We start from the raw sequence: 12,110 nt of genomic DNA, 5'->3' as shown, positions 1-12,110 counted from the left end.
GGGTTTAAGAAGATGAACTTGAATGGGTTCAAGAACATCAACGTTTGTTGGGATTCGTTTTGTTTTTTTTGTTTTGGTTGCTTTTTTGCTGCATTTAAGATGATGAACATGGTTGATCAAAAAAAAAAAAGATGATGAACATGGAGTTTCGGGAGGAGAGAGAAAAACCAATTATTTTTAATTTTGAATTTATTTATTTAGTGTTTGATGGAGTGAAAAAGTCTTTTTTGCCCTCATTTTGCGACTCACGTGCGTCACACGTGGTCAAGATTAAAGGCGACGTGACGGAAATCGACCGCAGGTACTACGTTGATAAGAAAAATTGAGTCTGGGTATTACTTTGATAACTTTGTAAGTTCGGATATCATATTGTCGGTCACCCAAGTCTTTAGACACCGTTGGTGCAAAAAACCCCAAAGTTTATATATTCTAATCACATTTATGTTGACTGTTGATAGAATGATATTTGTACCTCACCAATTGTATTCTTTCATTATCAATGAAGTTTCTGAATAAAATAAAATAAAAATTGAATTCAATTATTTCTGCCCCTTACAACTCACGTGCAAGGCAAATGAGGATTAGTGCCAGAAGGGAGCACTATATATAGAGCATACCTTCAAGTGATCCGAAAACAGTCCTACTACAATGCCCATTACTACACAGCTGTAACTGTAAAGCACTCTTCCTAACCAAACTCGTTAGGAAGCCGACATTTCCAAGCAACCCATGTGAGTGAGACTCTTCCTTCTCATTCTCATATATGTTATCTCAGTCGTTAGCTTTCACTGCCAACCTTCTCTGCTCATTTATTTCTGTGCCTGCTCTTATTTGTAGCTACTTACCTCAGAAATTCCTGCTCAAAATTTTCTGGGAATTTCTTCTGCATCATGTGGGAATCAGAGACTGAGTCAGTTGGAGGCAGAGATTATGGCAATGGAGATTTTAGTTTAAGCAAGCAGAGTGTTAAGAATGATGGGTTTGAACTGAAAGGCAATTCATGGTATGTATGAAACAACATATATACAGTTGTATATTTGTAGTTTTAATTTTGCTGTTTATACAACAATAATTTTTATTTTTATTTATTTTTAAATAAAATTGTACCTTCATGTAGTAGCTAAGTAACTAAAGTGGGATTACAGGCAACATCTTGCTAAATTTGCCAAAAGTAGCCTGAATTTTGAGCAAAGGAAACTATGACTTTTGGATCAACCTCCCTTACATTTTTGGATCAACCTCTCTTACTTCTGGTGTTAGACCAGAAGGTTGTTGGGACCAAAAGAAAAAAAAAAGGGATTTCAATTTCTTCAGGCTTTAGCTAATCTTTGTGCACGCAGCATAATAATCGAATTATTGTGTCTGTTTTGAATGTAATAGGTATGTTGCAACTGATATCCCAAGTGACCTGTTGGTTCAAGTTGGAGAAGTCAATTTTCACTTGCATAAGGTAACTAATTGTCTCGAAAAATGTCAGAACACTGAGCTTAATCTAATACTTATTTATTTATTTATCGGATCACTAATAAGATTAGATTAGAATGTCTATGTTTCCATTCATTCATTCTGTTGTCTTAATTTCATGTAGTATCCCTTGCTGTCAAGGAGTGGAAAGATGAACAGAATCATGTATGAATTACGAGACCCGGACTTAAGTAAGATGGTTTTGGATGACCTTCCTGGGGGACCTGAGGCCTTTGAGCTAGCTGCAAAGTTCTGCTATGGCATTTCTGTGGATCTGACAGCAGCCAACATTTCAGGCCTTAGATGTGCTGCAGAGTTCCTTGAAATGACAGAGGACTTGGAAGAAGGCAATCTTATTTTCAAAACCGAAGCATTTCTCAGCTATGTGGTTTTGTCCTCATGGAGAGACTCCATATTAGTGTTGAAAAGTTGCGAAAAGCTCTCACCGTGGGCTGAAAACCTTCAAATTGTTCGGAGATGCAGCGAGTCTATTGCTTGGAAAGCCTGTGCCAATCCAAAAGGGATACGATGGCCATATACTGGTAGTAAGCTAGCTCCAAAAGTTTCAAGCCCAAATTGGAGTGACGTGAAGGACTCAAGTCCAAGTAGAAACCAGCTGCAAGTTCCTCCTGATTGGTGGTTTGAAGATGCTTCAATTCTTCGGATTGATCACTATGTCAAGGTTATTACTGCAATCAAGGTGAAGGGGATGAGATATGAACTGCTTGGAGCTGCAATAATGCACTATGCAGCTAAATGGCTCCCTATTATGATAAGTGAGCATGGCTCTGGGTTAACAGCTGATGAAGCAAGCAACAGCAGCAGTAGCAGTGGAAGCAGTTGGAAGGGTGGACTTCACATGATCGTGGCAGGAACTAAAGATAATGAGTCTTCAGCCGTTCAGGCCAAAGATCAACGGATGATCATCGAGAGCCTTATTAGCATAATTCCACCACAGAAGGACAGTGTCTCATGTAGCTTCCTTCTTCGGCTTCTGAGAATGGCAAACATGTTGAAAGTAGCACCTGCACTGGTTACTGAGTTGGAGAAACGGGTGGGAATGCAGTTCGAACAGGCTACATTGGCGGATCTTCTCGTTCCGTCTTACAACAAAAGCGAAAGTATGTATGATGTGGATCTTGTCCAGAGGCTTCTGGAGCATTTTCTTGTTCAAGAACAGACTGAAATGTCAAGTCCAAGCCACCAATCTTTCATTGAAAAACACTATGAAGGGGGCACAGGCCCAAATGCTAAGATGAGGGTAGCCAAGCTTGTTGATAGTTATCTTACAGAAGTGTCAAGAGATAGAAGCCTTTCCCTAACAAAGTTTCAGGTACTCGCAGAAGCTTTGCCTGAATCTGCAAGGACCTGTGATGATGGACTTTATAGAGCAATTGATTCCTATCTCAAGGTATTTATAATTCCTTCCTATTTCCACAAAAACTCAAGTCATAAAGTTGTTAATTCTGTTTTATCATGTATGCATGCTCACTTAGAATATCTTTTCAGAAAATACAAAGCTAGATACAAAATGTTCAAAATAGCAAGAGAAGTGTATCACTCGCATGGAATTGCAGAAAACAGAGAAAAAGAAAAGTATATGATGCGCTTGACATGAATGTTTGCTTGTAATGCATGCTTTCACCATATTGAAATATTATTGACTTGATTATATGAACCATCTGTATATTCCTAGTGATGCCGTTTTCTTAATGAACCATTGCTGCTATGCAAGCTTCAGTTACGCAGAGCAAGCCTACTCCTGTGATGATTAGCTTGCACATTAATTATAAATGAAAATGGTAATTTGATAATCTATTCAGATTTTATGTTTCATGTGTTATTTTGTCAAATTAACAGGCTCATCCAACACTCTCTGAGCACGAAAGAAAGAGGCTATGCCGGGTAATGGATTGCCAAAAGCTATCGATTGATGCTTGCATGCATGCTGCACAAAATGAAAGGCTCCCATTAAGAGTGGTGGTCCAAGTTCTTTTCTCTGAGCAAGTCAAAATAAGCAATGCATTGGCCAACAATGCCCTTAATGAAGCCGGAGGAGACTCTAACTATCAGCCAATGATTCCAAATCGGAAAACACTACTCGAAGGGACCCCGCAATCCTTCCAAGAAGGATGGGCAGCAGCTAAAAAGGACATTAACACTGTAAAGTTTGAACTGGAGAGTGTAAAAGCAAAGTACCTTGATCTCCAAAATTCCATGGAAAACTTGCAGAGACAGTTCGATAAGATGGCCTCAAAGCAGAAACATACATCAGCTTGGAGCAGCGGATGGAAGAAACTCGGCAAACTCACTAAGACTACAATGTTCGAGAATCAGAACAGTGGACCGGAGACTCCAACAGCGGGTGGTCCAGAGCAGACAAGAAAGACTCCTAGGAGGTGGAGGAATTCCATTTCTTAGGTGATTTACATGTGCTATTTGTGTTCCAAAGGTTGTGTTACATCATTCGTAATTTTTGGTTTCATCGCCATTTAAAGAGCAATTGCTTGAAAGCCTATTATTATTGTCACTGAAATCTAATTGTTTCAAAAGCCTATTGCTTGAAAGCCTACATGTTGAATTGATGTAATATGTGTGAGTTTAATGACTAAATAACCAATGTGGAAAAGAATTTGCGACGCCATTAGAGTTTACTAGCTAATGAACATTGGCACTAAGAAAAGACATGAGAAGCATTCTCGCACTAGTTTAGAACTGAACACACAAAGGCATGAAGATAGGGAAGAACTGAATAGAAGAGGAAATTTGATAATTGGTGTCAATTAATAATCAATTTTTTTTTTTGGTAGCAAAGACCAGCTCTACCAAACAAATAGAGCTAACAAACCAAAGCCTCTAAGAACCAGGGGCAAAAATTCTCACAAAGAGAAACAAAAAGAAGTTCAACACAGAACCTCTCAAAAATTACAGACCAGAGCTTAAACTAGCAACTCATGACATAGGGATTCTCCATTCATGAGTGACGAGATTAGAGGGAGAATGAGGGACTTGCATCCCCCATAGGCACAATCGGATGGAATCGACAATCAAGCTGAACACAACACTAGAATGAAGATGCTCATCCTTAAATTTTTCGATTGTTCCATTCACTCCATATAGCATACGTACACAGCTGCTTGGAGGGTTAACTTCTTGAAAATAACAGTAAAAGACTTGCCTTTCCAAGTAGTGGAAGCCTAAGATATGATGAGCTGAGACCAGGTCAGATTAGGAACATGCAGAAACTCCTCACTTGAAAAGCACATGAGACCATATTCTCTTGCTGAAAGGGAAATGAAAAATAGATGGGCACATTGAATTAATAATCAAGTTGGGACCTCTAGTTAGTACCTTCATTATTGAAGAAATTGAAGAATGTCTTAAAAGGATAGCTTGTACCTCCATTATTGAAGAAATTGAAGAATGTTTTAAAAGGATGGGTCGCTATAAGGATATGCTCGGACAGATCACACCAAGTTGCACGTTAACTATGCAACAAGCGAACAACTATTCTTTGCACCGTTTTCTTTTTGTTCACATTCTACTTTGCTATATATTTTACCATTTAGAATTCACCTTTGATGAAGTTAAAAACTAAGTTCAACTGGTAAAGTGGAGTGTCAAAATGAAAATACTTGGATGAAATGTTTTTTTGGGTTTCGGGGATTGATAGACACGTTGCAATCCTTATTGAGCAGAAATCAAAAAATTCACACAAAAAACACAATTTTGGTTACGCAGTGAAAACCTCAATTTTGAGATTAAAAACACTGCGGAGCTCTTACTCTTGAGAACCAAAATAAAATCAATCAACTTATTGATGAAGGTTATGGTTCTTTACAAACACATATAGCTCTCTACGCGGCTACAATCTCTAGACTCACTAAAGAGGTGTTTGTCTTGAATCTTGACATTCTTCTTCACTTGAACGATATGCAAATATCGCTCCACTTGCACCACCAATCTTCTCTACTGATCTCGAGATAATCAATGCATGTATATGAATGAACAATGAAACACTTAGACACGGAACAAGTGTTTCATGGACTCCTATGGAACTCTTTCTAAGCAAGCAGGACACACAATAATTCTTGCATCAAAATCCCTACACAATCAATGCTGCTTTTCTGAATATATTAAGGAGAAAATAAATTCTCAACAATTAAAACTTAACCCTAATTGGACTCCTACTAGGAAAGATCTTTTAATAAAAGATATCCAATTAAAATAAACAAATCCTAAAAATCACCTAGGACTTCAAAAGCACGATTTTTATCAGTTGGAAAATATCTTTGTAAAATAAAATCTAAAAACCAAAAGATACTTTCCAAAATTGAATTTCCTAAAACGTAGGACTGACTCAGACAGACTCGGGGATTGCAACATGTGTTGCAATCCCGTGCTTATGCATGAGATGCAATTACCTGAAATTCTCCGAGATCAGTTTTGATGAACTTTGTAGGCTTCTTCAGTGCTTTGTATAAGGATGCCAACACATCAAGTATAAACCTTATACCTACAATCTCCCCCTTTGGCATTCCTATACAAAACATCCTATTTTAGGCACACTCCCCCTCAACAAGTACTTGAAGATCATCACATTCCATCAGCAATATGCCTTTCCTGAAACACTTATCAACACACCTTGTAGAAAGCGAGTTAAAGATAAGGCATAGGAGTGTCAACACAATTTCAAGATCAACATCAAAATATTTAAGCAATCAAAACACAAGTTGATCAAATTCACCAATATCTCCCCCTTTTTGTCTAGGAATGACAAAGGCAACTTATGTAGCGGAAGCTATGTAGAATCAATCAGTTGGATATAGTCCAAGTATCAATACTCCCCCTAAGTGTGATCATGTTATGAAAGATGCAAGAATGAAATGCAAACACACAATGAGTGGGTTTGTATCCTTGTACAAATGACAGAGACAAAAGCATAGCTTTTAGACAAGAGTGTTAGCACCCATCCTCAAACATGAAAGTAATAAGTTAAGGTCACATGAGTGAAGAGATTTTGACAACAACAAAGTAAGCAAGAAGATATATGATCGAGTATTCTGTACCTTTGTTGTGTAAGTGAACATAGCTCAAAGTGGGGTTTGTAAGAATCTCAGAATCAGAGAAAGTAGAACACACATAAGAAGTGAAAAAGATAATCACAATCAACTCAAATCTCCCCTTATGACACCGCGTGGGCATAATATTTTTTCTTTTTGCCTTTCACACACTATGAAGCTTTTCACATTTTTTTTTCCAAGAAAACTAAGACTCATATAACAAGTTTTATGCCAGCAACTCCCAAGTCAGTTGACTTTAGGGTACTAGATGTAACAAGGACATCCCAAATGACATATCAACTCGAGTCAATAGTTTCACAATCCACCGGGGTGACCAAACCATTCTCTTTTCTTCCCAAACCTCATATCGTTCACCACGACCAAGGTCTGTTTACTTTGGGAATAGCCTGGCCTTGCTCCAAATATTTGTACCTTTTTAACAGGGAGAAATAACAGTATTCACTCACTTAGTATGTGTGAACTAAAATCAAATTAACCAAGAAGATACGTACCACCACAAAAGAGTATGTGTACATGTGAGAATACAAAGTGATAAAGAATATGTTGTTCATGCTCAAGATTACAGAGTGATGCAAGAACCCATTCAAAACATGTTATTCGACTCATTACAATCATATTTAAGGAAAGTATTAGAACACTTGTCAATCTAAGTTCAATTTGATCTGTCAGACACGCTGGGATACAAACCTCACATGCAATCCTGATTCTCCAGAAATCTGAAAACAAAAATGCAGAAATAAAAAGAGCAATGCACCTATACTAATATGATATCATACACTATTAATTCATGCAAAATGGATCAAATGAAGTGAGAGTATCAATACTTAGAGCATCCACCAATGGTGCTACTAAGTGATTCAAATCGAGCTATGTTTAAGGGCTTAGTAAACGAATCACTTAATTTATGTTCAGTAGGAACAAAAGCAAGTTCAAGCATATTATCAAGATTATCCATATGAGTAGAGAAACAATTATTAGAACCTTTTTTAATCCAGATTTGCTTCTGCTTCAAATTCTGCTCTTTTGGGATTGCAATACGCTCTGCAATCCTGTTCATCAACTTCAGATGCTTTTTCAGCTCAGCTTGCAAAGAGGTTGTAGAGCTGGGTTCCTTCTGTTTCTTTATTTTTTTTGGATTCCTTGCGGAGCAGATTACATCTAGGACGAATGTGCCCTATTTTACCACAATGATGACACATGGGAACAAAAATTTTGGAGAGTTTATCGTACCTTGGCTGACTCACAGAGGTGTAAATGTCAGAACCTACCTGAGTTCTCCTTTGATGAGGTGGAGGTGCTGAATCAAATTTAGGCTTTTGAGGAAGAGTTGGGGGATGAATTTCTTGGTCATTTGATAAGCTTGAGTGCACACTTGAGCTCACACCTTTCACAAAGTCAGAACGATCAATTTTTACACCTTCTGTTTTTGCACCTTCATACCCCAACCCTTTCTTGTTGGTGTGTGGTTTTCCAATTCCAATCATTTTGGAAACCAAATCTGACCCTATTGAGAATTTGTTGAACTTTTCTTGAGACTCTTTAAGCTTAACCTGCAAATTCTCAATTTCAGTGGTTAGTGAGACATTCAATTTGATTGAGCTTTATTGCTTTAACTTCAACCTGAAGGGTTTTAATCATGTCAATCAACTCAGTACGCTCCATATCCCAAGTTTGGGAATTCATCTTATCCTGCAAAACATCAATTTTGTCAGTATAAGCAATGCGTTCACCTTCCCATTTTTCTTTGCATGATTCAAGATTTAACTCGGTCTTTTCCTTTGCTTTTCTGACTTGCTCAATCTCGTTCTCCAGCTTGAGATTTCTTTTAAGCATCACTCTTGAAGCTTTATACAGTTCCCTACACTTATCATTAGTCTCATCATCAGATACATCAAAAATCTCACCTTCATTGTTGGAATCATCAGATGCCTCATGATGAAGTGAGGAGGTGAATGCAATGTTCTCTTCTTCATTCTCAGTTTGAGAATCTTCCTCACTGTCGCTCCAAGTTGACTTAAGAGTCCTGTCATTTGGTGAGCTATATTTTATGTTTCCACAATCAGAAGAGATATGACCAATACCACCACATTCATAACATTTAGGTTTTTCAACAACACTTTTCTCTTGATCAAAATTATTGACTTTGGTATTTTTGTCAAAACGTTTTTCAGATAATTGTCCCCTTTTTGATTCAGATATACTTTCTGAAGTACTACCAAAGGAGTTTTTATTTTTAAGAAAAATTTTAAATTCTTTGGTTAGTAAAGCCAAATCCACAGAACCACTATCATCTACTTCTTTCATTTTAACAGAAGAGAAAGTAACATTTTGTACCTTTTTCTTAGGCTTGAACCTCATCATGATCTTCCATTGCGAGTAATCTTCACCATCAAAACATGAGGGACAATTTATCGAACCAGCAGCTCAGTCAAATTCGCGTTCCATCCTGTCCTCGGATCTACTAAAAAGCTTTAGAACCCGCTCTGATGCCAAGTGAAAATACTTGGATGAAATGTTTTTCTAGGTTTCGGGGATTGATAGACACGTTGCAATCCTTACTGGGCAGAAATCAAAATATTCACAAAGAAAGCACAATTTTGGTTACGCAGTGAAAACCTCAATTTTGAGATTAAAAACACTGCGGGGCTCTTACTCTTGAGAACCAAAATAAAATCAATCAACTTATTGATGAAGGATATGGTTCTTTACAAACACATATAGCTCTCTACGCGGCTACAATCTCTAGACTCACTAGAGAGGTGCTTGTCTTGAATCTCGACCTTCTTCTTCACTTGAACGATATGCAAATATCGTTCCACTTGCACCACCAATCTTCTCTACTGATCTCGAGAGAATCAATGCATGTATATGAATGAACAATGAAACACTTAGACACGGAACAAGTGTTTCATGGACTCCTATGGAACTCTTTCTAATCAAGCAGGACACACAATTCTTGCATCAAAATCCCTACGCAATCAACACTGCTTTTCTGAATATATTAAGGAGAAAATAAATTCTCAACAATTAAAACTTAACCCTAATTGGACTCCTACTAGGAAAGATCTTTTAATAAAAGATATCCAATTAAAATAAACAAATCCTAAATCACCTAGGACTTCAAAAACACAATTTTTATCAGTTAGGAAATATCTTTGTAAAATAAAATCTAAAAACCAAATGATACTTTCCAAAATCGAATTTCCTAAAACGTAGGACTGACTCAGACAGACTCGGGGATTGCAACATGTCTCGGGGATTGCAACACATGTTGCAATCCCGTGCTTATGCATGAAATGCAATTACCTGAAATTCTCCGAGATCAGTTTTGATGAACTTTGTAGGCTTCTTCAATGCTTTGTATAGGGATGCCAACACATCAAGTATAAACCTTATACCTACACAAAATCATTCATTTTCATTTTTTTACCAGGAAAGAAACTTTCAAAAAAAAAAAAAAAACTTTCCAAGATCTAATCTGGCCTAATTGATCAAAGTTGTAGGCATAAGATTTCCTTTTTGCGGCACCACCCATTCAAGTTCTAGTTCCATATTGTAGACACCAAAAATTTAATGAAAATAAATTTCATTAAATAATTCAGTCAACACTTGAAATTATGACCAACCAAATTTAGTTGGCATGCGGGTCCCACAAAATGTATGCGTGGCTCGTGAGTCAGCAAAACTCTGTGGACTCCGAGAACGACAGATGGCGGCATACGAAAGGCCCGATGGCAATAAATAAATATGTTCCGACTAAATCAATTGATATTAAAGCGGATCAATCAAATTAAATCAATTGACTCCGAGTGAAATCAAGTATTAAATGTCGTCCGTTAATTAGATGTCAATTAATTTAAATTGATAATCAAGACAAAAATCAATCATTAACTTAATTGGCTAAATTCTTGAATGGTCATGATTAAATCAATTAATTAAGCCTGATTGATTCAATTATGCTATTAAGGAAATGCAATTAATTACGTGTCATCAAGGCATTCCAAATTGAGAGAGACGCCGACACTATAAATACCCCCTCTCAAATCAAGAGAAGGACTTCAGCCAGAGAGAGAAAAATCACTCCCAAAGTTCAAAAGTCTTCAAGCGTGTGAAGAACCCTCAAGCTGCAAAATAGCCGGTTCGCCACCTACCTCAAGCCAAAGCACTTGTCATGTGTCAACCCTCGTGGCCATCATACGACTCAAGATCAAGCGTCAATCACCCTTGAGTCAAGCATACCATCGGAGATAGAATCAGAGGATTACCCAAAGATTGTAACCCGTACTTAAATTATTAATAATTTTTTTTTTTGTACACGTGTCTGCATTCTATTTGTTTTCAGATTCCCGTGTTTATAAATTGGCACGCCCAGTGGGACTTCTTTGCCTCTCATCTGCTTCTCCGTAAAACAATTTCATACCAATCCGTTCGAGCAATGGCTTCCAAGAGCACTCAAGCCATCCCGAAAAACAAGTCCAAGCCAACGACCTCAAAATCGAGTAGCAACTTATCTGGTCATGTCACCCGAAGCATGGCAAAGGTTCAGCCTACAAAATTTGTGGCTTTGCCTTCTAAGCCTCGCCAACCAATCATCACCCTGGAAAGTTTAGGGGCAGGGAAACATGTCCCTCGAAGTGAAGAGAGACAAGCTCCAAACATAAAATCAAGGGAACAGTCGTTCTTACCTGCCTCTGATGACAACTCAAGCACCAGATCATACCATGGAAGTCCTGATGCTGAAGAAAATAACACTTTTGGGATGCAATCAGAAGGTGCGTCTCACCCCTCAGCTATGCAAGTCATGATGACGGGGGAAACCACGCTCGAAGAGCAGATAGCTAATCTAATGGAGGCGGTTCAAAAGCTCACTAATACCGTCGAAGAAAATGATATGCAGATTGCTCAACTTTGGAGTAGGCTCGTGAAACAAAATGACTAGGATTCTGCTAGGATTCCATACAAGGACGACAAAGACAAACAAGGAGAAACTTCAAAGGCAAATGACAAGGACAATGAAAGCCTACTTGGTTCTTTATCCGTCCAGCAGCTGCAAGACATGATCAACAACTCCATTAGAGCTCAATATGGAGGACCCTCTCGTGATTCTCTCACATACTCCAAGCCATATACAAAAAGAGTACATAACCTGAGGATGCCATATGGGTACCAGCCACCCAAGTTTCAGCAATTCGAGGGGAAGGGCAATCCAAAACAATATATTGCTCATTTTGTCGAGATTGCAACAATGCTGGAACGGAGGGAGATCATATTGTTAAGCAGTTTGTACGTTCATTAAAAGGCAACACCTTCAAATGGTACATAGATCTGGAACCTGAGTCAATCGACAATTGGGATCAGATGGAGCGTGAGTTCCTGAATCGTTTCTATAGCACGAGACGCACAGTGAGCATGATGGAACTTACTAGCACAAAGCAATGGAAGGATGAGCCCGCAGTTGATTACATCAATAGGTGGTGTTCGTTGAGTCTCGATTGCAAAGATCGACTATCAGAAGTATCTGCAGTGGAAATGTGCATCCAAGGCATGCACTTTGATTTGCTA

The 12,110-nt window shown here is 38.1% G+C and overlaps 1 protein-coding gene across 2 annotated transcripts; it reads left to right on the top strand.

Moving 5' to 3' along the window:
- The first annotated feature begins 648 nt into the window (after nucleotides 1-648).
- LOC133707022 (root phototropism protein 3-like) lies at nucleotides 649-4,021 on the top strand. 2 transcript variants are annotated; one of them, XM_062132567.1, is made up of 5 exons: nucleotides 649-731; nucleotides 838-1,003; nucleotides 1,381-1,450; nucleotides 1,589-2,875; nucleotides 3,325-4,021. In XM_062132567.1, the coding sequence occupies exons 2-5, from the start codon at nucleotides 891-893 to the stop codon at nucleotides 3,883-3,885; spliced, it is 2,031 nt and encodes a 676-aa protein (XP_061988551.1). In that variant the 5' UTR covers nucleotides 649-731; nucleotides 838-890; the 3' UTR covers nucleotides 3,886-4,021. The 2 variants fall into 2 exon arrangements, with proteins under 2 accessions (XP_061988551.1, XP_061988552.1); XM_062132568.1 differs by having other exon boundaries at nucleotides 656-731; nucleotides 851-1,003.
- The last annotated feature ends 8,089 nt before the right edge of the window (nucleotides 4,022-12,110 follow it).

This window comes from Rosa rugosa, chromosome 4, assembly GCF_958449725.1.
Source record: "Rosa rugosa chromosome 4, drRosRugo1.1, whole genome shotgun sequence".
NCBI lineage: Eukaryota > Viridiplantae > Streptophyta > Magnoliopsida > Rosales > Rosaceae > Rosa > Rosa rugosa.
Note: the sequence above shows the minus strand (reverse complement) of the source record. Positions and strands in the feature narration are given on the sequence as shown.